Source organism: Toxorhynchites rutilus, chromosome 3 (genome assembly GCF_029784135.1).
Source record: "Toxorhynchites rutilus septentrionalis strain SRP chromosome 3, ASM2978413v1, whole genome shotgun sequence".
In the NCBI taxonomy this organism is placed as follows: domain Eukaryota; kingdom Metazoa; phylum Arthropoda; class Insecta; order Diptera; family Culicidae; genus Toxorhynchites; species Toxorhynchites rutilus.
This window is the reverse complement of record NC_073746.1, coordinates 85032653-85059329: the sequence shown is the minus strand read 5'-3', so window position 1 is coordinate 85059329 and position 26677 is coordinate 85032653. Positions and strand designations below refer to the sequence as shown.

The window sequence follows — 26677 nt, the reverse complement described above, 5'->3', positions numbered from 1 at the left end:
TCTCAGTGTCGAAAAATGTAACGTGATCTCCTATCACCGCAAAAATCAACCGATCATCCATGACTACATTCTGGCTGGTTGCCATCTTGACCGAGTACAACACCCCAAGGATCTCGGAGTTATCCTGGATTTGCGGACTTTCTTTTCGGAATCACTATCACAATATTGTTGCCAGAGCCATACGCCAATTGGGCTTTATATTCGAAATTGCCGACGAATGTCGTGACCCACTCAGATCCCTGTACTGTTCACTTGTCCGATCAATATTGGAATCAAAGTTAGTAGTATGGTGCCCCCATCACGCCAGATGGATCGCCCGTATTGAAGCTATTAAGGAGAAGTTCGTCAGATACGCCCTCCGATTTCTTCGGTGGCGCGATCCGCGGAACCTGCCATCCTATAAGGAGCGTTGTCGTCTGTTGATTATTCAGCCTCTTGAAGTTAGACGCATGATCGCTCAAGCTGTATTTGCTGGGAAAATATTTGCAGGAGACATTGACTGCCTACTACTGCTGGCTCAACTAAACATATACGTGCCTGAAAGACCATTACGCCAACGTGATTTTCTGCTGTTGGAACCACGAAGCAGAAATTATTAGTTGCATGAGCCCATCCGTTTGATCTGTCTGCATTTCAACGACAATTTCAATCTCTTCGATTTTAATATTTCTGCCAACAACAACGACAACGGCTTCTCGACCTATTTCGTACCGCTGGCCAACACAGATTAGCTTAATTTTTCTATTCATTGAGACAACAATTGTCAGTTGAATTAAGAAATAAATACAAATACAAATGAAAATTATATTCTGTATAAATTATTGACAACAAACCCATGCGTTCACTCCTAACAAAACTTTGGAACGAAACGAATCCTCATCTTTTGATTGATCTCTCTTACTCCGAGTAATTGTATTTGCCATCATTTATTTTAGAGGTGCGCTCCCTGACAAGGGCGCTCGCAACACTTTAAGTTGTACCAGTTTAAGTTTCCATTGACTTAAACTTAAACTTCAGCATGAAGGAAATTTTTACAAAGGTTTGCTGTTCACAACACGCATGATTTAATAAATTTTGGCTTTTGACGCAGTTCCATTTTACTCCATTTGTCCAAACCACTCCATACTCCTTGCATATTGACTACCTAATTGTTAAATTTGTTGTTTTATTGGTTATTGTTTAATATGAAATACTTCGAAAAAAGAAAGAGGGTTGGTTGTTTATCTTTACCAGGTATGTACAGAATGCCACAATTGCAGTAAGTTATACTTGTCATCACGACCAGACGGTTTCGAAAATAAATACCTCAAACACAATAGATATCTCTGTTTAGCGTCGCATTTACCTCAAACAACAGAAACAGTTCCTTTGTCCCAATATGATTTTTCCATCATTGCATCCTATGCAAGTGGAAATGCTCCTTTCTGAACGCTTCAATGGATGGTTTTTTCCTCCACTACACTATGAAGCACGGAACGACGACAAAAGAATCAGAACCTACTCGTAACGAGCAAGAAGTGAAGTATCCTGGCGATGACAATAAACAGCAATTAGAGAAGTGCCTTCTTCATTTCCTGTTTACATCCTTCCGATACTATCGGCGCTGCGCTGTAAGAGAAAAACGAGCTAATGTGTCAAATTAATGGATGTTAGGTTTATTACAAAATTGCTAACAACATCATGGTGCGTTTCTTTAACAATAATCTTCAAATTTATCTTTTGAGGCAACAAACGGGTTCAATAGACACAGTCGTTCAGCAATAACTCATTCTTAATCGCAGCGATGCGATTTATTGTCCGTCCTAAATCACACACACACACACACACGCACACGAGCCGGTTTGAGGTTACGAACGGTAGCCAATACCAGCGGGTGTTCCTAGACTGCTGCTGGTTAGGTAAACTACAACGGCGGAAATGAATTTGCGCAATCAGCACGATTTATCAAATCTCCGGGGTGCCTCCTTTCAGGGCTCATAAATTTTTGCTTAAATCCATAATTTCCGAATCATAATCCGCTTCACGTTCCCCCCGAAACCCGTTGTCCACAATATATATTGACTCACCTGAAAGCCTTTGTCACCGCCTGGTGCGCGTCACAACGCTTCGAAAACAAATAAAGCATTAAAAGGACAAATCTCGATTCGTGAGCAGGACAAAGAACGAAGAATGGGGGTGTCCCTGTGGGGAGGGAGAAAGAGGAACGAATTGAAATCGAGTTCTATTCGCTTTTTTTTTTGTGTTATCCTGGTCTTGTTTTCAATTCATTGTTTCGCCGCAACGTGCCGCAGAGGCACTGGGAATCGGTGAAGTCAATTTTGCAAACGTAAGAGGGTGATTTCAGGAGCGTTCAGAGCTCGTTAGGCACGTCAAGTGAGACAGCTCGGATGAGCGGGACGGAAAGCCAAAATAAAGCAAACACACACGCGCATCATCCAATTCGATACCGTAGCATAATTTATGCTATTGCGTATCACGGCTTGGGACAGAAGTGTTGTTTTTGCTGCAAGCATAACGCAATGTGTTCTGTTTCCATCTGCTACGTGATGCGGCATTCTCGTTCTGATCGAAATTCAAGAAATTCCGAACGGGGTTTTGATGTTCTCGAATCTCTCTTGCTGATTACTTCGAAATTTCAGTGACATCATTTGCGACAAATATTCCAGCCCACCGAACACACTTGTTGGGTTCTTCTACTGCTGCTGAAGACGTTATATGAATAAAAAATGAACCCGATTGCCATCAATGCAATAATCAAAAGTTGTTCTCTACACATTTCCGAAACAATAAAATCTATTCCCCTGCCACCGAACGACAGGAGCATAAATTCAATCAACAAACACTACTCTTCATTATTCCCCCATTCCTGTATTTTTTGTTTCCCCTACTTGCCGTTCGCTTATGATACGAGCAGTTATTCTGCCATATTCCGGATCCTCATGCCCAACGGAATAAGTACCGAGCACCTTCCCCCTACCGCATACGGACATCCTCTTTATGCGACCGACGGTAGTTCTACCGAATTCTTTTGGCTTCCGTTTCCCCTTTCAATCAGACATTCAATGTTGCCATAATTCTTTGTTAGATTTATTGTCCTGCAACTTGTGTGTATCTGGTCCAGTTGCTGCTGCTGGTGGTGGTTATATTACCCCTGATTCTGTCGTCAACAATGGGATGTACAGCTGGACCGAGTGAACGAAAAAAAAAACAACAAAACTTATCGACTCAGCTTTCATTCGATAACCTCACATCGTTCGCCAGGACACTTCGACCGGGAGGCTGGAGAACGAGCGCGCGGTTGAAGTGATAAAATGAAATATTCGAATATGATTCGGTTTTGGAGTGAACGATGATAATTGTGAGTGGCTCAGTTGGTAACGAAGTGGCAGATGCTTCGAAATGCTGATCAGTTCGGGTCTACAGTCATTAAATTTTGATGAATTCAGGACATTTGCTTGCGGTCCAAGTGAAAGTGGCAAGTGCGGACAAAATAGGATTGGATTGGGTACGAAGAATATGATTTTAGTGTAGCCCTTTGAGTGTGTACACTTTTTCAAACGACTACAGAAAACATGATAAATGACTGAATCCATTCAACACGATGGCGATGAAATAATGAAGAGAGCGATGTATAGAAACGAGAAAAAAAATATTTCGGGGTATATGGCGAGTATTTTGAGCTTGAGTAGAAATAGCTATTCTGTGAAACTCACTGAGATCACCCATCTTCATTATTCATGTTTGGTTGATGCAGAGTTCTTCTTAGATTGTACTAACACTCCTCAAAGAACTTCGCCGTCTTCATGTATTATTACTTGTGGCATTTTTAATGATTTCTTAATTGAGATTCCTGTGCCGAACAAATCACAACATAATCGGACATACCGGAAGAGACGTAGGATTACACCAAGGACTGTCAATTTAAATAACCGTTCGATTGTCCGAATAATTTTTCTGTACTTATTAGCAAAATTACATCTCCAACCGGTTTCAGGAGTGTTGGAGATGTAATTTTGCTCAAACAAATAATTCACCAATTATACTAAAGGGTGTGTCACATCAAATTGCATCACGGAAAAAACGCTGTAGAAAGTAGACCCAGTAGACCGATCCTTTTGAAAATTTTAGACAGTCATATAAAAACTATTAAACAACTTTTGGCATTTTCTATTTATTCATACTTCGAGCCCAAGCCCGTATGCTCGCACCTTCCTCTTTACCCCGTCCATAAGGTTCTGTACAACGTCAGGTTGTAGTTTTTTTTTGAACAGAAATCCATTTTCTCTTGAAGTCCGCCTCCGATTTGACAACTTTTGGGTTCTTCCGGAGGGCCTGCTTCATAATCGCCTAATATTTCTCTATTGGGCGAAGCTCCGGCGCGTCAATAGTGTTAGTAAGCGCTTCTGTAGGCACTCCTTAAGGTAAACCTGCCCGTTTACCGTGCCGGTCATCACGAAGGGGGCGCTCCGCTTTCCGCAAGAGCAGATCGCTTGCCACACCATGTACTTTTTGGCAAACTTGGATAGTTTCTGCTTGCGAATCTCCTCCGGAACGCTGAATTTGTCCTCTGTGGAGAAGAACAACAGGCCCGGCAGCTGACGAAAGTCCGCTTTGACGTAGGTTTCATCGTCCATTACCAGGCAATATGGCTTCGTCAGCATTTCGGTGTACAACTTCCGGGCTCGCGTCTTCCCCACCATGTTTTGCCTTTCGTCGCGGTTAGGAGCCTTCTGAACCTTGTATGTACGCAGGCCCTCCCGCTGCTTGGTGCGCTGGACGAATGCACTTGACAAATTCAGCTTATTGGCGGGAGCCGATCTGGCGTAGTGGTAACATCCATACCTCTCACGCTGAAGATCACGAGTTCAATTCTCACTCCCAACATTCTTCCAAAATTGGAAGTAAAAAGTGACGAACCAGCCAAAAGTGTTGAAAGTCACTATAATACAGATATAAAAAAAAAAAGCTTATTGGCGACATCCCGGACCGAACTTCTCGGATCACGTCTAAACTGCTTAACTACGCGCTTGTGATCTTTTTCACTGACGGAGCATCCATTTTTGCCGTTCTTCACCTTCCGGTCGATGGTTAGGTTCTCGAAGTATCGTTTTAGTACTCTGCTGACCGTGGATTGGACGATTCCCAGCATCTTACCGATGTCCCGATGTGACAACTCCGGATTCTCGAAATGAGTGCACAGGATTAATTCACGACGCTCTTTTTCGTTCGACGACATTTTTCCAAATTTACGAAAAATTGACAGTGAAGCATGGCCAACGTGATCTATACACTCTTATCTGATTATAAGCGAAAGCTGAAGATATAATTCCTAAAAATTAAATTTCTACAGCGTTTTTTCCGTGATGCAATTTGATGTGACACACCCTTTATTCAGCATATTTCGCAACAAAAACAAAAAATCCGAAATCGATTGTGTCGGTGGTAACTATAACAATGAACACAGCTCGCGCTTCTGGAAAATTACTTCTTTCCATCCGACTTGCAATGCGTTGTACTTTGAAGCCACTTTCAATTTGGAAGTCATGCACGAATTAGTAGAAAAACTGAAAGATCGATCGAAAAGTTCTTTCTATAGGAGCTGTATTTGCAATTATAGCAGGTTTTATTCATTGATACCCCTTATTAACATTATTAACATTAAAAATTCAATTTATAATTATATTTATTGGAGTAAATTTAACATTTTTTCCTCAACATTTTTTAGGATTAGCAGGAATACCTCGTCGTTACTCAGATTTTCTAGATATTTATTCAACATGAAACATAATTTCTTCTTTAGGTAGTTCTATTTTATTAATTACTATTCTATTTTTCTTATTTATTATTTAAAAAAGTATAATTACTAAACGAGCTTCTTCATTTCCTATACAACTATCTTCTTCAATTGATTGATATCACTGTATACCTTCTATAGAACATACATATTTATATGTTATTATTTTATCATCAATTTATCTTCTTCGTGGTCAAACAATTGAATTCATTTGAACAATTCACCCTGCAATTATTCTTATATTCATTGCTTTTCCTTCTCTTCGCCTTTTATATTTAATAGATGAAATTAATAATCCTTTAATTACTCTAAAAACTATTGGACGTCAATGATATTGAAGATATTCAAATTTCACTAATTTAGAATTTGTTTCTAATATAACTCCTACTAATAAACTTAACATAAATGGATTTCGTTTATTAGATGTAGATAATCGAATTATTTTACCCTTTAATAATCAAATTCGAATTTTAGTAACAGCTACAGATGTTCTTCATTCATGAACAATTCCAGCACTAGGTGTAAAAATTGATGCAACTCCAGGTCGATTAAATCAAACTAATTTTTTGATTGTTCAACCTGGATTATTTTTTGGACAATGTTCAGAAATCTGTAGAGCAAATCATAGTTTTGTACCAATTGTCCCAATTTTTTTTTTCATCAAATGAATTTCATCTGAAATTAATTCATTAGATGATTGAAAGCAAGTAATGATCTCTTAAATCATATTATAGTAAAATAGCAATGTTTTCTAATGATACCCGATATTTCTATTTAAAAAATTAGTTTAATCAAAACCTTAGTTTGTCAAACTAAAAGTATTAATAATTTAATATTTTTTCCTCAAATATCTCCACTATTTTTCATTTTTTTTCATTTACTTTAATAATTTTTAATATTAAAAATTATTATTGTTTTTTTTTTATCCTTCAAATGAACTCCGCCTGCGAATGACGGATCTCAATAATAGCATGTCCGAATAAGAACCTGAAATTATTGAGAAACCAGAGCAGTGGGTCCAAAGCCCCAGAAAAGGAGGATGGTTGTAATAGCTGTTATCCATGGTTATTATGGAAAGGAAGTAATGGATAAACCCCTAAACCAAGGTGTGAAGCGACCCGTGCCGAGGTATGAATGGTAGGGGGGGTTTTAAACCTTGCCGTTAACGGAGCCTGTGGAGCACCAGGGCTCCCTCCACAGTATCGTCTGCCCTTGCTGCATTAAGCCGGTCACTGATGCAGTGGACCTTTTTTTTACCGAGAGACTCGTGGGACTTCTATGAATAATCCACATCCAAATGAACAAAACGAGCGGTCGAAAATAACGCAGAACACTAAGGTTCTGCAAATAAATCTCCATCACGCTAAAGCAGCATCTAGCGTGCTGTCTAGGAGGTTTATTGAAGACGCTATGGATTTAGCTTTAATTCAAGAGCCTTGGATCCACAAAGGAAGAATACTTGGTATTCATACTGGTTCATGCAAGTTATTCTACGACGACAAGCATGACTCCCCAAGAACTGCTGTTCTAGTAAAAGCAAATATTAAATGTTTTCCTATAACAGAGTTCATTCAAAGGGACATCGTCGCGATCAGAGTTGAGATACCAACCGCCAAGGGAAGATCCGACATAATAATTGCGTCGGCTTATTTCCCTGGTGACGTACCTGAGGCACCTCCCCAAGAGGTTGCGGCGTTCGTAAATTATTGCAGAGAAATCAAAAAAGACTTCATCATCGGCTGTGATGCCAATGCTCATCACACTTTGTGGGGTAGTACTGACATAAACAGTCGAGGTGACTGTCTTTTAGAATTTCTCTCTTCAAACAACATTGACATTGCCAATATAGGCAATGAACCAACGTTTATAAACGCTATCAGACAAGAAGTCCTGGACCTAACACTGTGCAGTCCGGTAATTTCTTCGAAAATACACAACTGGCACGTTTCGGAAGAGGCGTCTTTGTCTGATCACAGACACATTATCTTCGAATGGGATGGTGGCTTGACAGTACAGAGAGAATATCGTGATCCAAGAAAAACCAACTGGGAACGATATTCACTTGAACTCAAGTCAGAAACTCTTAACACAAGAATAAGGTCGATTCAACAGCTCGAATCAACTTCAAAAGAATTAAATGATACGATAGTTTCTGTCTTCAACAGTAATTGTCCACTTAAGAGAGTTTCTTCGACAAGAAACGTTCCATGGTGGAACAAAAGGCTCGAGCGGCTACGTAAAATAGCGCGGAAGCTGTTCAACAGAGCTAAAATTAATTCGGATTGGTCTCAATATAGGAGCGCCCTAACCGAATATAATAGAGAACTAAGACGATCTAAACGAAAATCTTGGGTAAATAACTGCGAAAGCATTGAAAGTACCCCAATCGTTGCAAGACTAAGTAAGACTCTTGCAAAAGACCACTCGAACGGGCTAGGTTCCCTCAAAAAGGACGACGGGTCGTTCACAAAATCTCCCTCAGAAGTATTAGACTTACTGATGAAAACTCACTTCCCGGGATCTACATCGGTTCATTCTGATACCAGTCCTAACTACAACCGCGACATGAAATGCTCTCGAAGGAATTCTCAAAGTGCAAAGGATGTCGCAAAGATAGTTGCTGGAATGGTTTTCACGAGGGCCAGAGTAGAAAGCGCGGTGAGATCCTTTCAACCTTACAAATCCGCAGGTGCAGATGGAATTTTTCCAGCCCTGATTCAAAAAGGAGAATATAAGCTGATTCCATCTCTCATCGAGATTTTTAAGGCAAGTCTGATACTAGAGCACATTCCTTCCACATGGAGACTCGTTAAAGTGGTCTTCATTCCAAAAGCTGGGAAACGTGATAAATCACTCCCAAAATCATTCAGACCAATTAGTTTATCATCAATACTGCTGAAAACTATGGAAAAAGTATTATATGAATACATAAAGTATGCATATAATGTCCAAATGCCCTTTATCTAAATACCAGTTTGCCTATCAATCAGGCAAATCCACAGTCACAGCGTTACACACGCTTGTGACTAAAATTGAAAAATCTCTTTCGTCAAAAGAAACTGCATTATGTGCGTTTCTTGATATCGAAGGGGCTTTCGACAATGCTTCCTATGTATCAATGGCACAGGCTATGAGAAGAAGACATTTCGATGACTGCATAGTCGAATGGATCAAAGGCATGCTCACAAATAGACAAATCACCTCGGAGCTGGGTGGGTCATCGACATCTGTGATTGCAACGAAAGGTTGCCCACAAGGAGGGGTTCTATCACCTCTACTTTGGTCACTGGTGGTTGACGACCTTCTGATTAGTTTGGAGGCGAATGATTTCGAAACCGTGGGTTTTGCTGATGATTTAGTCATAATGGTACGTGGCAAATTCGACGATGTGATATCGAGTAGGATGCAGATGGCCTTAAACCTTACACAATCATGGTGTATCAAAGAAGGTCTGAGCATAAATCCCTCAAAAACAACAATTGTTCCTTTCACCAAAAAGAAGAAACTGCATCTGCAGACTCTAAATCTTGGAGGAGAGGAAATAAAATTCAGCGCTTCAGTGAAATATCTAGGCGTAATCCTAGATGCTAAACTAAACTGGAACGCACACTTAGATGCAATTATCAGTAAGGCCACCATTGCCCTATGGGCATGTTCTAAAATGATAGGTAGAACATGGGGTCTGAAACCAAAAATGGTTATGTGGGTTTATACAGCAATTGTGCGGCCTAGGATAACCTATGCCTCATTAGTATGGTGGTCGAAGACTAAGGAGACTGTAGCTACAAAAAAGCTAAACAAACTCCAACGACTGGCATGCGTTGCTGTACCAGGAGCAATGCGAAGCACACCCTCAAAGGCATTGGAGGCTATCCTTCACTTGTTACCTTTGGGTCAACATGTTCAGCTGGAGGCTAATAGAAGCGCTCTAAAGCTAAAAAGATATAAAAAAATATTAGACGGGGACAAAACTGGTCATTTGAGCATCCTGAATCTCTTACCCGTTGGACCAACCTCAGAGATGAACAGCGATTGGATGGAGCCAAGGACCAATTATGACATTCCATACACAGTGATCGAACTTTCTCGTTCAGTGTGGGATGAGGGTGGTCCCGATGTTCGTAATGGTTCAATCCTGTTCTATACCGATGGGTCGAAAATGGGTAACAGAACAGGTGCTGGAGTGTATGGTCCCAGAATAAAAATTTCTGTAGCTATGGGGAACTGGCTAACAGTTTTCCAGGCAGAAGTAGCTGCAATAATAGAATGAGGCGAATGAACTGCAAAGTTTAAAGCCTCTTAAAAACAAAGAAACAACAACAACAATAATAGAATGTATAAATGTCTGCCTTAAAAGAAACTATGTGTCTGTGTCAGAGAAGTTCGGTACAACTGTACTGGATTCCTGGCCATTGCGGTATAGAGGGAAATGAACAAGCAGATGAACTCGCAAGACGCGGCTCAAGCTCACCCTTCACTGGTCCAGAACCATTCTGTGGAATTTCTGAATGTGTGTTGAAGAGTGAGCTGAAGAAATGGGAAGACCGGGAAGTAATGGCCAACTGGATGGCTGTACAACTCAACCAGTCAAAAAAATTTATCACGCCGAGTATTAAAATTACTCAACAATTGCTGAGTCTTAATAAGAAAGACTTCAGCACATTCACTGGTCTTATAACAGGACACTGTCCGAGTAAATACCATCTCAAAAACATAGGTTTAGTGCAAGATGATATTTGTCGCTTTTGTAATGCCGAAAGCGAAACCTCGGAACATTTGCTCTGCAAATGCGGAGCACTAACAAGACGCAGACTTCAACACCTTGATAAGGCTATTCTGGAGCCCAAGGAAGTTTGGTCTGTGTCGCCGATCAGGACTATAAATTTTATCAACAGATTATTCCTGATTGGCACCTATCTCGCTATAGCTTTCAGTCTACTTCTTCATCAATAAGCAGTAGATAAGCTTGAAGCATAGTACAAAAAATGGGGCATACCACAATAGTTCAAACTAATGGACGCAGTGGTTCACACCCAACAAGGGAAAAAAAAATCCTTCAAATTCAACCCTCCAATTATTAAATATTAAACAATCTAAATTAAATTGAAAATGATAACTAACTTATTTTCGGTATTTGATCCTTCAACAACAATAACTTAATAAGAACTTTTTTAGGTTTACCAATTATTCCTTCTTCTTATTGATTAATACCTAATCAATTCCAAATTATTTGAAATAATATCTTATTAACTTTACATAAAGAATTTAAAACTTTATTAGGCCCAACTAATTATAATAAAAGAACTTTACTATTTATTTCTTTATTTTCTTTAATTATATTTAATAATTTTTTAGGACTATTTCCTTATATTTTCACAAGAACTAGTCACTTAACATTTACTTTAACTTTAGCTTTCCCTTTATGATTAAGAATTATAATTTATGGATGAACAAATCATACACAACACATATTTGCTCATTTAGTACCCCAAGGTACTCCTACAATTCTAATACCTTTTATAGTGTGTATTGAAACAATTAGAAATATAATTCGTCCAGGAACTTTAGCTATTCGATTAACCGCAAATATAATTGCTCTTCACTTACTTTTAACCCTTTTAGGGAATACAGGACCTATATCAACATCTTACATTATTTTAAGAATTATTTTGATTGTTCAAATTGCTTCATTATTACTTGAATCAGCAGTTGCCATTATTCAATCCTATGTATTTTCAGTTTTAAGTACTTTATATTCTAGAGAAGTTAATTAATGTCAACAAAAATAAATCACTTCTTTCATTTAGTAGATTATAGCCCATGACCTTTATTAGGAGCAATTAGAGCAATAACAATAACTACAGGATTAGTTCAATGATTCCACCAATGTTATAATAATTTATTTATTCTAGGTAATATTATTACCCTATTAATCATATATCAATGATGGCGAGATATTTCTCGAGAAGGAACCTTCATACTTTCAATGTAACTTTAGGACTTCGATGATGAATAATTATATTTATTATCTCTGGAATTTTCTTTTTTGTTTCATTTTTTTTGAGCATTTTTTCATAGAAGATTATCACCTACAATTGAACTAGGAATAATATGACCTCCAATCGGAATTCACCCATTTAACCCTTTTCAAATTCCTTTAACTGAATATACAGCTAATAATATACAGCTATCCTATTAGCCTCAGGAATCACAGTAACTTTAGCCCATCTTAGATTAATAGTAAATAATCATACTCAAACAATTCAAAGATTATTTTTCACAGTACTTTTAGGAATTTATTTTTCAATTTTACAAGGATATGAATATATAGAAGCCCCATTTACTATTGCATATAATGTTTATGGTTCAACATTTTTTAAAGCTAAAGGATTCCACGGGTTCCATGTTTTAATTGGTACTTCTTTTTTATTAATTTGTTTTTTACGCCATATTAATTGCCATTTTTCAAAAACCCATCATTTTGGATTTGAAGCAGCAGCATGATATTGACATTTTGTAGATGTAGTTTGATTATTTTTATATCGATTGTGTTGGTGGTAACTATAACAATGAACAATGCTCGCACTTTTGGAAAATTACTTCTTTCCATCCGACTTGCAATGTGTTGTACTTTGAAGCCACTTTCAATCTGGAAGTCATGCACGAATTAGTAAAAAACTGAAAATCGATCGGAAAGACCCCAATCATCAATCAGCTCAAAAATACATCTAAATTAACACAGGCAAACGAAAATCAGTTTTTATATTTTATTATTCGAATATCCATCGTTTTGTAGATAACTTTCAATAACTCTTCTATGAAAACCCCTGGCCCTGAAAAGTACCAATGGATCATTTACATCAGGCACTGGTATGTTGGATCGATTACACGAAAGCGATGGGTTAAGATTGCCCATTTGATGAAAACTCGGTGGTCGTTGTTGATGATATTCATGGAACAATGGCCTTGAACTCCTTACAGACTGCAGACTTTTTATCGTCCAATAGTTTGATCAGTATGGAGATATCCATACGCGCACAATGCAATGTTGGTTCGGTGTTAGCATATGCCGTACAGAAAGCTTCTGCGGAAGCTCTTAGAGTATGAACGCGACAAAATTAAAACCCGTTTACCGTTGTCGCCGTTGCCACCGCCTACGCTCTAGCCATTCATGCCGCCGTTCCTACCTCTACTGCCGCTGATCCTGCCACTTCTGCTGCTACATACTAGAGCGATGCCCTTAGCAAATCAGCTCTGCTTCGCGGTTAAAAAATGAATGATGTTTTCGGAAGACAACAGCCAGATTTATTTCATTCGATTGGTGGTAGAATCACAAGGGGAGTGGCTTACAATATGATTCTTTAAGTGTATTCAAATCATATTCCGCTGTTACTTTGGTTGCTTCTTTTGGTTGGACACATTTGAGGAGCACAAATTGGGCCAATCAAAACGAGGCACATATTGAGTTTGGACAGTGCATGACACTTAACAATTATTCAATTTTTTATCTCAAGAGAAATAAAATGTTATTCATTGTGATAGATGCGTAGAAATATTTTCTATCAATTGACACTTTCGTTGTCCCGTCACCCAGATATGGGTGACACTCAGTGTTGCTACATTTTAATCTGTACCAGAGGGGTTAAAAATCTTACTCATCTGTAAGGTACAAAAATCTTCCAAAAATCTGTACCATCGAAAATATTCGTTGTAGAGAAAAATCCCTTTTATTAACATAAAAAATTATTCCTTTAATTACTACAAATATCACATTTACATCTCATTCGTCATTCGTGTGTATGATGATGCTTATACATAGTCTTTTCTGAATCTAGATTGCATACTATCATTTATTAAAAGTTTCGAGCTGCCGCTCCAAGCGATACTGCGTCGTAAAAGTAATCATGTACCTTAATGTAGCTTCATTCAAATGTAAGAAATTTCACGTAGTAGGATTTTTTCATTTCGAAATCTGTACCAATCTGTACTTTTTGACGAAAATCTGTACTCTGTACCGTACAGAATCTGTACCAAGAACAACGAAAAAATATGTACCTTTCCAGATAAATCTATACGTGACACTTTCCTCGTTCAAATTGAATATTATTTTTAGAAGGAAATCGATAGAATAGGCACCTGAATGTAACTACAAAATAATAGGAAAAAGAAAAAATAATAAAATCATAACCATATTATTATAATGTTTATACTATACTTTTTATTAATTTATAGTACGGATGGTTTGTACTGCAGTTTTTTTTTGCGAAACCCATAAAAGATGACTTTGGCATGTGTTATTGTTGTCAATTCAAATTAAGAAAAATATTGCTAGATCATGTGAAAGTTGTCTACAAACTGAGTTTGATCTTCATTAAATAATTTATTCGCAAGTTGGGCCTTGCATGAAACTCGAAAACGTCGCGTTCGGCGATGGACGGGTTAAGGGGGTAGTACACTATGAACATCATAAAAAGTATGTGATTTTCGCGATTTCTTTTAAACGAGAAAATAAATTACTATGATTAATCTGATATCACAGTTTTATTAGGTATATATTACTTAACAAACAAAAAATATATTGGTGTCAATTGGACTGTCCCCTGAATAGCCGCAACCGGGTTGTTGAACCCTTGCAGACAAAAACCTTGTAAACTGGTGGGAATTCTATATGTTTTTCAAGTGAACTGATTTCAACCAATGATTTTTTTACGTAATCTTGGCTATATTTCCTGTCATCGTATGTAGGATTTTTTCAAAATATTGATTTTTGACGAAATAGTGACATTTTTTGTGAAAAAAATAGCGTTTTGCCTCAAAAATAGACACAAAATCGAATCACCAAAATTTTATTTCTCAAAATGTCAAAAAAATCTAATGTACAATGACAGAAAATAAAGTGGAGAACCTGGGAAAAACTGTTTCATCAAAATCGGATGGATCGTTCCGGAGGTAGAACTCCCTCCAGTTTACAAAACTTAGTTTCGAGAAAAACGCGTTTCAAATTTTGGATCCGAGCTCCTTACACGAACACTTAGGTCCACTAATTAGCTTGTAACTTTGGAACGGAGCATCGGACAAACCTGGGACAAAAACTACAGTAAAGTAGAAATCCCAGAGAACATTTTAGGTCAGAATTTTGTTTTTAACTTTTTTCAAATTTTCATAGAGTACTACCCCCTTAATGTAAACATCTTTGCGATCTATTGAGAAATGATCGAGTAATAAGGACAACATTGTGGTTCTCAAATCCACAAAGCTGCAAATGAAGGTTTCTTCAAAGCGAATCCAAGAGAACTCATAGAACCGGAACACAACCGGTTGATAATCAAGTTTCAGGATACAGAATACTTGGATTGTAAAAACCGTATCCGCTGAAAAACAAAATTCCTTCTTGACTTTATACATCAACAATAAGCAGATTTGTTTTTTTTTTATAAATCGTTTATTTTTACAGGCTCAGTTACATTAGTTTTAAGGAGCCGAATTCTTAAATGTATTTTTTAAAACTATACATATACAATTTTCCTAACACTATGGTTAGTAAGGTGGAAAACCGATTACTCGCGGTTTACTCGAGTTTAGAAGGGTGACATATTCTTTCAGGAAGGGGATGGGATATAAGGGAATTGTTACAATGTTGATGATCACACTCAATTCTTAAATCTATTCGTATATCTATTGTATATTTACATTTCAACTTATTTTATTGTTTATACCAAGGGGGGCAATCGCTCGCAATGGATGAAAAGGAGGGTATGAAGACATAGGGACAATCACACACGAAGATCGATAGTTTTAAGGAAAACATATATTTGGGTCATGTAATCAAGGTCTAACCGAGCCAACACATCTCTCACCGGCACATTGGGCTGTCTTCCTCGGGCCCGAAGGGAGTTTTCTAAATTCGATCTGGTGACAAGATACACCTCGCACGACCAAACAACATGCTCGATGTCGTGATAACCTTGACCACAGACGCAGAGATTGTTGCTGGCAAGATTGAAACGAAAGAGTAGCGCATCTAACGAACAGTGATTGGACATGAGTCGGGAGAAGGTGCGAATAAAGTCCCGACTCAAGTCCAGACTTTTGAACCATGGTTTGAGGCTAACCTTAGGGATAATCGAGTGAAACCACCGGCCCAATTCATCTTCATTCCACTTTCGTTGCCAGTTAGCGATGGTATTTTTGCGGACTAAAGAATAAAATTCATTGAAGGCGATTTGACGCTGATAAATATCGCCTTCAATCGCACCTACCTTTGCTAATGAGTCAGCCCTCTCATTACCCGGAATTGAGCAATGTGAAGGGACCCACACAAAGGTAATGACATAACAGCGTTTGGATAAAGCACTCAAAATTTCTCGTATTCTCTCAAGAAAGTACGGCGAGTGCTTTTCCGGCCTCACTGAACGGATAGCTTCGACGAAGCTAAGACTATCCGTTACAATGTAATAGTGTTCAACAGGTCGTGAGGCGATGCGAATTCAGCAATATACACTGAGCAAGGAAACTGAAGACTATGGGAGGTGCTGAAAATTTTGTTGAACACTCCAAATCCTGTGAACTCGTTTATAGTGGACCCATCAGTAAAGTACATATTATCACAATTGATACCCCCATACTTTTCATCGAAGATCGTTGGAGCGATCCTCGATCGTTGATAATCTGAATATTCATGGATATCTTGCTTCATGGACAGATCAAAATGTACAGAAGAATTGATGTAGTCAGGAAAACAAACACGGTTGGGAATATACGAAGAAGGATCAACCTGCATGGAGATGAATTCATGATATGGGCTCATGAATCCAGAGTGAGAATTTAGCTCGATCAGCTGCTCAAAATTTCCGATCACCAATGGGTTCATAACCTTACACCGGATGAGGAACCGAAGAGATAATAAATTGAAGCGATCTTTTAGTGGGAGTACGCCTGCCAAAACCTCGAGGCTCATGGTATGCGTTGAGGCCATACATCCCAACGCAATACGGAGACAAAGATACTGAATTCGCTCGAGTTTAATTAAGTGTGTTTTGGCAGCTGATTGAAAACAGAAACTGCCATACTCCATCACTGAGAGAATAGTTGTTCGATACAACATTATAAGATCTTCGGGATGGCCTCCCCACCAGGTGCCGGTAATTGTACGGAGAAAGTTTATTCTTTGTTGACATTTTTTACTCAAATACCTAATACATTTGGAGTCGAACATTTGGAGTCGAACCAGACCCCAAGATACTTGAATGACATAGCATGAGTGATCGGTTTACCCAAAAGTTGAAGCTTTGGTTTTGCTGGTCTATGCTTCCTAGAAAAAACCACCATCTCTGTTTTCTCCGTGGAGAATTCGATCCCTAGCCCAATGGCCCAGGTTGAAAAAATGTTCAAAGTATCTTGTAAGGGTCCTTGCAGGTCGGATTCTGTTGATCCTACGACAGAGACCACTCTATCATCTGCAAGTTGTCTTAGGCTGCAATTTTGTGTAAGGCAATTGTCGATGTCGCTTACATAGAAGTTGTACAAAATGGGGCATAAACATGAGCCCTGGGGGAGGCCCATGTAAGAGACCCGACTTACTGCCGAATCTCCGTGAGAAAAGTTCAAATGCTTCTAACAAAGCAAGTTATATAACATATTATTCAATAGAGGCGGCAGACCCCGAGAGTGTAATTTGTCTGACAAAACCTCTATTGAAACAGAATCAAAGGCCCCCTTTATGTCCAAGAATACTGAAGCCATTTGTTTTTTTCCGGCGTAAGCCATTTGAATTTCTGAAGAAAGCAACGCAAGACAATCATTCGTCCCCTTGCCCCTGCGGAACCCATATTGTGTATCTGAGAGTAGGCCATTCGTTTCAACCCATCGATCAAGGCGAAACAAGATCATTTTCTCCAACAATTTCCGTATACAAGACAGCATTGCTATTGGGCGGTACGAATTGAAGTCGGACGCGGGTTTTCCGGGTTTTTGAATAGCTATAACTCGTACTTGTCTCCAATCATCTGGAACAATATTATTCTCCAGAAACCGATTGAATAAATTCAACAAGCGATGTTTCGCCACATCAGGGAGGTTTTTCAGCAAGTTGAACTTAATTCTATCCGATCCCGGAGCAGAATTGTTACATGAAAGGGGAGCAAGAGAGAATTCTACCATCGAAAACTCGGAATCAAGATCGCACCTATCTTGTGGTATATCTCGAACAATTTTTTGCACAGAAGCGGAATCAGGACAAACCTTCCGTGCAAAATTAAAAATCCATCGATGTGAATATTCTTCGCTTTCATTTGTTGAAGAGCGATTTCTCATGTTTCGAGCCTCTTTCCATAATTTTTTCATTGACGTTTCTCGTGACAAACCTCCCACGAAATTTCGCCAATAAGCACGTTTTTTCCCTTTGATCAAGTTTGTGAATTGATTTTCAAGGTCCAAATACGATTGAAAATTTTCAATGGTGATGGAAATTTTGATTGGCAAGTGATCACTACCGTTGGGGTCCTGGATTACATTCCACTTGCAATCTAACGATAGTGAATTCGAGCAAAGCGAGAGGTCAAGAGCACTTGGGTTAGCAGGAGGTTTAGGTACACGTGTTGTTTCCCCAGTGTTCAGTCCGTCAAACGCACTGAAGAGAGAAAGAGAGAAGAAAAACTTAAATCGTAAGTCCCCACCCCTTTTTCTATTCGGGTGCAACACTACACACAAATATAGCTTCCCGACCGAGCAGGAGTCGTTATTCAACCGTCGAGCAAGTAGCAAGTGCAAGTGCAAATCCAGAGCAAATAGCAAGAGTAACAACTTATTGCAAAAGTAGCCATAACATCAGCAGCAGATTTTCTACAGAAGTGCAATTCTGCCAGCAAGAGAATAATGGCGCATTCACATGCACATTAATCGCATAAGTGTAAATAAAGTGTATATATTAGTATTCAGTGATTATGATTATAATGAATAAAGTGTAAATAGTACTCAAGCACCATGTGTTCATTCTGCACTGCTCAAACCCTTTCCAAAGCACATCCCAACATGTTAGGCCTTTCACAGCACGGAGCGGAGCCACAGGGGCTCAAATAAAGCGTGAGGAACACGAGGGTTTCTTCCACGCACCCGTTGTCTCCATGAGTGGAACAACATAACAAAAATACAGTCCACCCCACAGTTCCAAGCAGACGGAACACCCAGTATTCAAAACGGTCATATTGAAGCTGTTACAAAGGTCATATATCAACGATGAACGATTGTCGTCGTACTGTTCCCCCCAGGCAGTTCCGTGAGAGTTGAAGTCTCCCAAGATCAATCGTGGCTCAGGAAGGAGTGAGCACATGTCAACAAGTTGCTTGCGGCTAACCGCAGCTCTCGGAGGCCAATACAAGCTGACAATACAGAGGTCTTTTCCTCTGATGTTTGCATGACAAGCAACAGCTTCAATCCCTCCAATAGGTGGAAGGTCAATAACGAAATCATTTAATAAAGTTGAATTAATTCAGTTCTGGAACCTTCCGACGCATATCGATACATGGTTGAATTTGTATTGAATAAAACATTTCACAAACGTAAACAATGACGTCGATCGGTTGAGTATTGTTAATATTATACAATATTTCCAGTATCCAGATTACGATGATTACATTGTACATTTAGCTGAATGAAACATTTCAGCAACACTGTAAACAGTTCTTAACAGTCTCTACATACACTGTTCTATCTTTCATTGTAAGAACATGAACTACAGTCAACTCTCCCTAATTCGATATTCAAGGGACTATCGAGTTAGGGAGACATCGAGTTAACGAGAAAAGAATGCTTGTAAAATAAATCAAAGGTGCCATGTAATCCATTGAGTTAGGGGAACATCGAGTAAGGGAGAGTTGACTGTATCTGCTTTGCGAATATCAGGAAGAGGACATTCGCTAGAACTTAGAAATGGGATGTTTACCACGTAAGGATGTAAAAAACAAAGGCGTGCTTGCTTACTATTGTCAGCTACAGTTAAAATTATTCATGAGCTTGAAAAAGGTGTGCCAGTGAGCGAAATTATGAAAAAGTACAGAGTTGTTTCTGCTTCCACAATTTATAGCATTGAATATGCCAAGAAACTTAGTAAGCGATCGATCGTGAGTTCAAAACTCAGGGCCCTCATTGACCATCTTTGTGTTGTTACAGAATAGCTACGTCCACGCAACAATCATCAGCGATGGAGATCGATCCACGGTCGAAATAAGATCGATGCATCCATACAACTGCTCTGCTCTGCCAGACACATCGGGCTACTGTTCTATAAATAACTCAACAATGATCAAACAACTGTCTCCGCTGTCCGGTTGTCCAACTGGATAATGGAAGAACAGAAAGAATACCCTTACGCCTAAATGGCTACTGTGTGAATGTACCATATGTAATGGTATAGAAGGAATACTGGCGAATGGCAACTGTGTAATGTGCTAATTATAGATATGATAACCATGTGACATGTACACGATTAAAATTCGGCTCTGTTACAGCTAAAATGCTAATGAGCCTTAAATAAATAAATGGGATAAAAAAAAATATGCCAAGAACAGCATTCGTCAAAGATCGTCAAAGAAAGAGTCACATTCATGCCATGTAGCTACATGGACGGAACTTTGAAACTCCCTCTAACGATAATTGGCAAGTCGATTAAACCGCGAGCGCTGAGAAACGTGAAAGTGCTACCAGTATACTACAGGACATCCAAAAACGCTTGGATGACTCAATCCCTATTCAAAGAATTGTTTTTCGGTCAATTTGTACCCCATGTCTCCAGCTTCCTTAAAGCCAAAGGGCTTCCAATAAAAGCGGTTCTTGTGTTGGACAATTGTTCGGCACCCTTCAGTGGAGATGAATTGAAAACTGAAGATGGGTCGATTTACACTACGTTCTTACCACCTAAAACTACTGCTGTGATCCAACCCATGGATCAAAATATCATTCGAATAATTAAGATTCGGTACAGAAACCTTATGATGCGAGGAGGAGAATTTGAGGAAAACGGAAGGAAAATAAATATTAAGGATGCAATGTATTGGGTGACTCAAGCGTGGGAACAAGTTCCCGCAGACGCAAGAAGGAAGTCGTGGAACATGCTCTACAACCCTGATGAAATCGAGGACGAGGATGATTTACCACTATCTCTACTTAGAGAAAAGCTGGTGAATATTGCGGAGAGGATCGAAACAACAGATTTCATTGACGAGGAAGATGCTGAATACGAAACGCTGGAGGATGACGAAATTGTTGCAGGCATTATTAACCCTCCTCAAGAGGAAGGTAACTCCTATGCTGGCGAAGACTCTACTCTGCCAACAGTGGATGTTACATCACAGTCTGTGAGTTTTGGTGAGGATGATGAGTATTCTAATGTTTCAGACGAGCTGTGTTGAACAGTTTTGATGTGGTCATCAGGGACGCAGAGGAGAACGGTTGGAAGCTTAATACGCAATTTTCATTGTGTCAAATGCGCTCGAAAGTTGTTGACAAATTGGTGAATACTAAAATTGAGAAATTTCAGTAAATATGTTTATCAATTAGTGTTACGTTAACCTGATTTTATTTCATTATTTTTTAATAAAAAGGATCTTGTGAAAAGTAATGTACGGATTGTTTTTTATTACAGTTCACATCAATTTCCCTTATGAAATACACATGACTCCAACCAAATATTTTTGGGCAATCTTTCTACTTTCCATTATTAGGGCATTTTTTGCACTTTTAGCATAACTTTGAACATGTTTCAAGACCAAAATTTGGAGAGAAAGTAAGACTCGAAAAACTGAATTGCAACTGATTGACTGATTGTGGAGGACACAATTCCGCTAATATGCTAACGGCAAATTAGCGGAACAGATATACTGCATGACAGTATTTATTGTCCCAACTCTTGCAAGATGCATAACCATTCCATCAGCTTAGAAATTCACAATTCATCAATTCATCGCTGTTCCTGAACACCGCATATTTCACCTGAGTTGGCTACAAATATTCCTAATTTTAATGACAAATTTTAGTACACACATGCTATTATGTCATGCATGTTATAACGCTCAATCTGTCAGTACAGTCATACACTCCCTCAAACATAGTAACTATAAAATGAACATTGATACCAATTTCACTTCCATCTTTTCGAACCTTTTCCTCTACTTAAAACTGATTATGTTTGTCTACGAAAATTATCTTAAATGAGTATAAGAAAGGTTTATAAATACTGCTGGGTGATAGCAAATTAGTTTTTGAACATTTTTGAGTAATCATAAGCACTCTTGTATCAATTAAAAAAAATTCTGCTTCGATATAACGTAACTCGATATATCGTAACGGAAAAAAAAGTTGCCTTATATCAAGGTATAACTGTATATATAAAAGACAACTTCAAACGCATTTTGACATATTCCAATTGAACATTATTCATTCAAAATGAATTCATGCTGTTTGTTTTGACGTGGGACTACGTCTAACCGGAGTATATGGGGGGTAAAATGAAAACCTAAACATAGGACATGCAGGAAAAAATGAAAGATTCCAAATGCTTATAACTCGAACATTTCTTACTAGATCGGAAAGTCGTTTGCATCAATTGATACGGAATATGTCTACACTTCTATCGCAATTAATAAAATGTTATTTTTCATTATATAAACAATTGAATAACTGTAAAATGTTAAGCGCTATCTAAACGCCCTAACTACCTCGTTTTGTTTGGCCCGATTTACAGATTCCCCAACACAGCCATCAAAACCCAGCTACCTTAGGGAAATCAGCATTGCAAACACATGAAAGTATGGGGACTTTTGTTCGCACGGAAATGTGTTCCCTAACACAGACTTCAAAACCAAGCAGCGTTAGAGAAATCGGCATTGCAAATACATGAAAGTCGGAGGTATTTTTGTTCCGACTGAAATGTGTTTCCCTAACACAGACTTCAAATCCATGGGCCGTGGGGAAATTGGCATTGCAAATACATGCAAGTCGGGGGCATTTTTCTTCCGACTGAAATGTGTTTCCCTAACACAGACTTCAGAGTCAAGGTGTCTGGGGAAATCGGCATTGCAAATACATGCAAAATGGGGTTCATTTTTGTTCTGACCGAAATGTGTTTGCCTAACACAGACATCAAAACCAAGATGTAATCATACCAAATGTAAAAGGAATGTCATTCCATTTATTTGTAACGAAGAACATAATCTATTGCATGAATTGACCTTACATGGCATTATACAATCTTTTTACTCACAAAGCAAATATATTGAATTCAATTGAATTCGAAAATTGTTTCATTCAATCAAAATTTTAATCAATACAAACAAATGGTCGGTGTTGAGTCAGAGCGAACCAAGTCGCAAAATTAGAAATTTCGAGTTATTGATTGCATTAGGTTAAACATTTTGTAAACTGCATTCCACATTTTTTAGATTTGGAAAATCACGCGTATAGCAGGAATAACTTATCGAAATTGTTTTGAACGCTCAATGAAAATCCTTTATAGCACTAAACTTCAAACTCGTTTTTCTCGAAATCGTAAAAATGTCACATGGTCCGGTCTGACTTGAACAAATGATTGCTAAGCTAAGGTAGTCCCACGTCAACCTTGCGTTATGTCATAGATATAACCTATCCATTTTTTTGTCAATTTATTTTCCAAATATTTCAATTTGAAATTAAAGAGGCAAGTTTGTTAAAAGTATATCTGATTTTTCAGCAGCCAATGGTTGTGGCTCAACATGCCAAAACGTCTAATTTGGGCCAATTGATTATGTTTTTGTGTTACCCAAAGGCCTTCAAGCTCCAAAATTTTATATCTTCCATTCCCATACGATAATTTTCTACAAAGATGAATTCTTCGAAAATCTTAAAATTCTTCTAATATGATCTCCTCTTAATCATATAAAGAGTGTGTATGAATTGAGGGCTTCCGAAACATCCACCCAAGCTGAGCCTAAGATCCCCTTGATTTGACAAAACATAATACTTCGGGCGGTACTTGCTTACCAAATCCTGCTATTTATTACGAATACGTCTAGCAGCTGTAGAACACCCTTCCCGAGATAACACAACCCGTTCAGACGAGGGCCCACAGAAATACGTTCGCCAATTGGGGAAAATCATTCCGTCAGCTTATTTTTCGAATGTGACCTTATCTCCGATCGTCAACTGACGGCGACATGAATAGAATGTAATATTAAAATTCAAATTAAAATCTCCGGTTTGCCCTCTCCTTTTTCTCGGCGGCGGGCGGCACGTGCTTCATCTCACTTTTATCCTTGCTGTTTTCAATTAACCCGTTGTGTCTCCTGTGCTCACCCCGGAATTCACCTTTTATCTTCTGCCACCAATCGCAGACGCATTGTGGCGGAGAACATACGAGGCGAATCCATTATTCCATAGGACTTATTAGATTTATGCGGCGATTGACGGTGTCTCCAGAAGTGAACCTAGCATAACTGGCAAAATTTATTCGCAAACATTTTTTTATGACCGCGTCGATGTCATTTTGTTAGTTTTTCTGTGGTTGATTTATCCAATCGTATTCTACCGTTGAATGAATATTTTCATCAAAACATCTTTCATTCGACCAACGAAACGAAACGCATCCCTTATCGCAATTGTTGACTCCGCGCAGTTTTTTTAACTCGACATTTTTTTCCCATAAACACGTGTCACGAGTCTATCGAAATTCACTTTACCGTCGGATATCAAAGCACCGATTTTCCGATTCGTACGTAAATTTCCCACCGTTCGGCTGCCTGGTGGTGCTTCGTCACGTTTCCCAGACGATTATGAACGGTATCCTGAGCATGGCAAAGGGCACAACCTTCCATTGTTGTTCATTCGCATGAGCCACCATCCAGAAACGCAAAACGCATATGCTCTCCCGTTTGATGTCGTGCGCTATCAGTGGGTGTTTATGATCTCCAATAATCTGCACCATCCGCCAGGCGGCTGGAGCTCCTTCTATCTATCTCTTCCTTTGCCAACCGGGCCGCCTTGATGTGAACGATTTTTGCTCCTAAAAACGACAGACAAAAAACCGTAATTCGAGCGATAAGCAAGATAGATAGCTATCAGGATGTTTCTGGGCTGATTCTCGTTTTCACGCTTTACTTGCGCCGTCGTCTATCGGGCCGCGTGTGCACAGAGCAATAAGAATCCTACGCACGAACGACATGTGTGTGATGTTTGTTTATGGGAGATGGTTTGGGATTAGTGCTCCTTTCTGGGATGATTCCGGCCAGAAACGGTGGTGTTGCTACAAATTCTCCTATGTCATCAATTATCTCACATTGTCTTTCCAAATAAAACACTGGGCCGTCTTACACCTTTTCGGATTGGGTACGCGGTTGGTTGACTTCCTTTTTACGTAATTTACAGAATCGAATAAATGATCATGAAAGGGCAAAATTTACGTGCAGGATGATCACACCTGCTGTATCCATAGCAGATGTTTCATACTGTTCCATTATGAGAAACATGTTATTCAACACCTTCAATGGATAGTGCGCAGTCATGTAACATATCAGATAATTTCCTGGATAAGCATCATCTCTCGATTTTCGAAAGCAAACAGTTCTGAATTTATTCGACATACTCAACAAGTGTCAATGCTTATTGGATTAAGATACAGAAAATAAAATCGTCATCCATTTAGATATTCCAAATATGAAATATTCTTCCCAGCCCAGAAGAAAACAGCATTTGCACCGTTCTCAACATTTATGTGACCGAGCTTATTAAATGCGAACATGCATGACGTATTCATCCAGGAGAGCTGTCAAACTATTGTGTCATCCTTCCACAATAATTCATGTCGGATATGACGTCTTCGTTGTTCCTCAAAACCGAGGAACGGATATGATATGTTCCTGTTTAAATCCTGTAATGCGGATGTCAACAATTTCAACTTCCGTTGTTGGATTCGTCAGCTTATCTTTTTTAACCGTTGAAGCCTTTTTGATACCCGAATCCGTTCGGATTTGATAATGTTGTCGGCGAAATTTCTCCAAACATTTATTATTCGAGAAAGAAACGACAGAAAGTTTCCATATGAACATGGATGGACTCAAAAATTACCTATTTATTTTCAACTTCTCGGCAATCTCTCGCTCAGTTACATGACGATACAATTCGATAATGGTTTTGATTTGCTCACCATCAGCTTTCATTGGCCGATTCGAGGGGAAACTCCCTAGAGGTAAACTTTTCAATCCGATCTCGGCACTGTATTTCTTTTGAGGCTTCCCCACCATACTTTTTAGCAGTCTGGGCTGCGTTTTTAAACGGTTTTATTTAGCTTGCTCTATATTTGAATATATTTGTAACATGTTTGTCACCACATTAATATAAATATGAACCACTTCCTGTTGACCGATTGATCTGAAATTCGGAACACACCTTTATCTCTGCAGTCATTATAAAACTGCGTAGTTCATGATTTTAAAAATCCAATATGGTGGCCGCTACAAAATGGAGGATTACATATTTTCTCAAACCCCCATCAATATGGGTTTTTCACAAACCTCATCAATATGGGTAAAAGAACTTAACTAGTAGAACACAGTTATACACGAGAAATGCAAATCCAAAATGGCCGCCACAACAAAATGGCGATATATATTTGTTCCAAAACCCAATCAATATGGGTATCAAATGAATGGACTTAATTTTTTTTCATAAATCCGTTTATTTTTACAGGCTCAGTTACATAAGTTTAAAGGAGCCGAAAACTTAAATATATTTTTAAAACTATATATATGAACAATTTTCTTAAATCTATGGTTAGTAATGTGGGAAACCGATTACTCGCGGTGGACTCGAGATTGGAAGGGTGACATATTTTTCTCAGGAAAAGGATGGGGTATAAGGTAA

General features: G+C 38.7%; 2 protein-coding genes and 1 pseudogene across 2 annotated transcripts in view; all 3 read left to right on the top strand.

The window, feature by feature from the left end:
* LOC129773290 (cytochrome c oxidase subunit 2-like) overlaps positions 1-6495 on the top strand; it is a 193058-nt pseudogene extending 186563 nt beyond the window's left edge.
* Positions 1-26677, top strand: part of LOC129780437 (toll-like receptor 3) — an 841421-nt gene that overhangs the window by 436781 nt on the left and 377963 nt on the right. The window lies entirely within an intron of this gene.
* Positions 20410-21198, top strand: LOC129773289 (jerky protein homolog-like). Its single transcript, XM_055776885.1, has one exon. It carries the CDS (start codon positions 20410-20412, stop codon positions 21196-21198), a length of 789 nt encoding a protein of 262 aa, XP_055632860.1.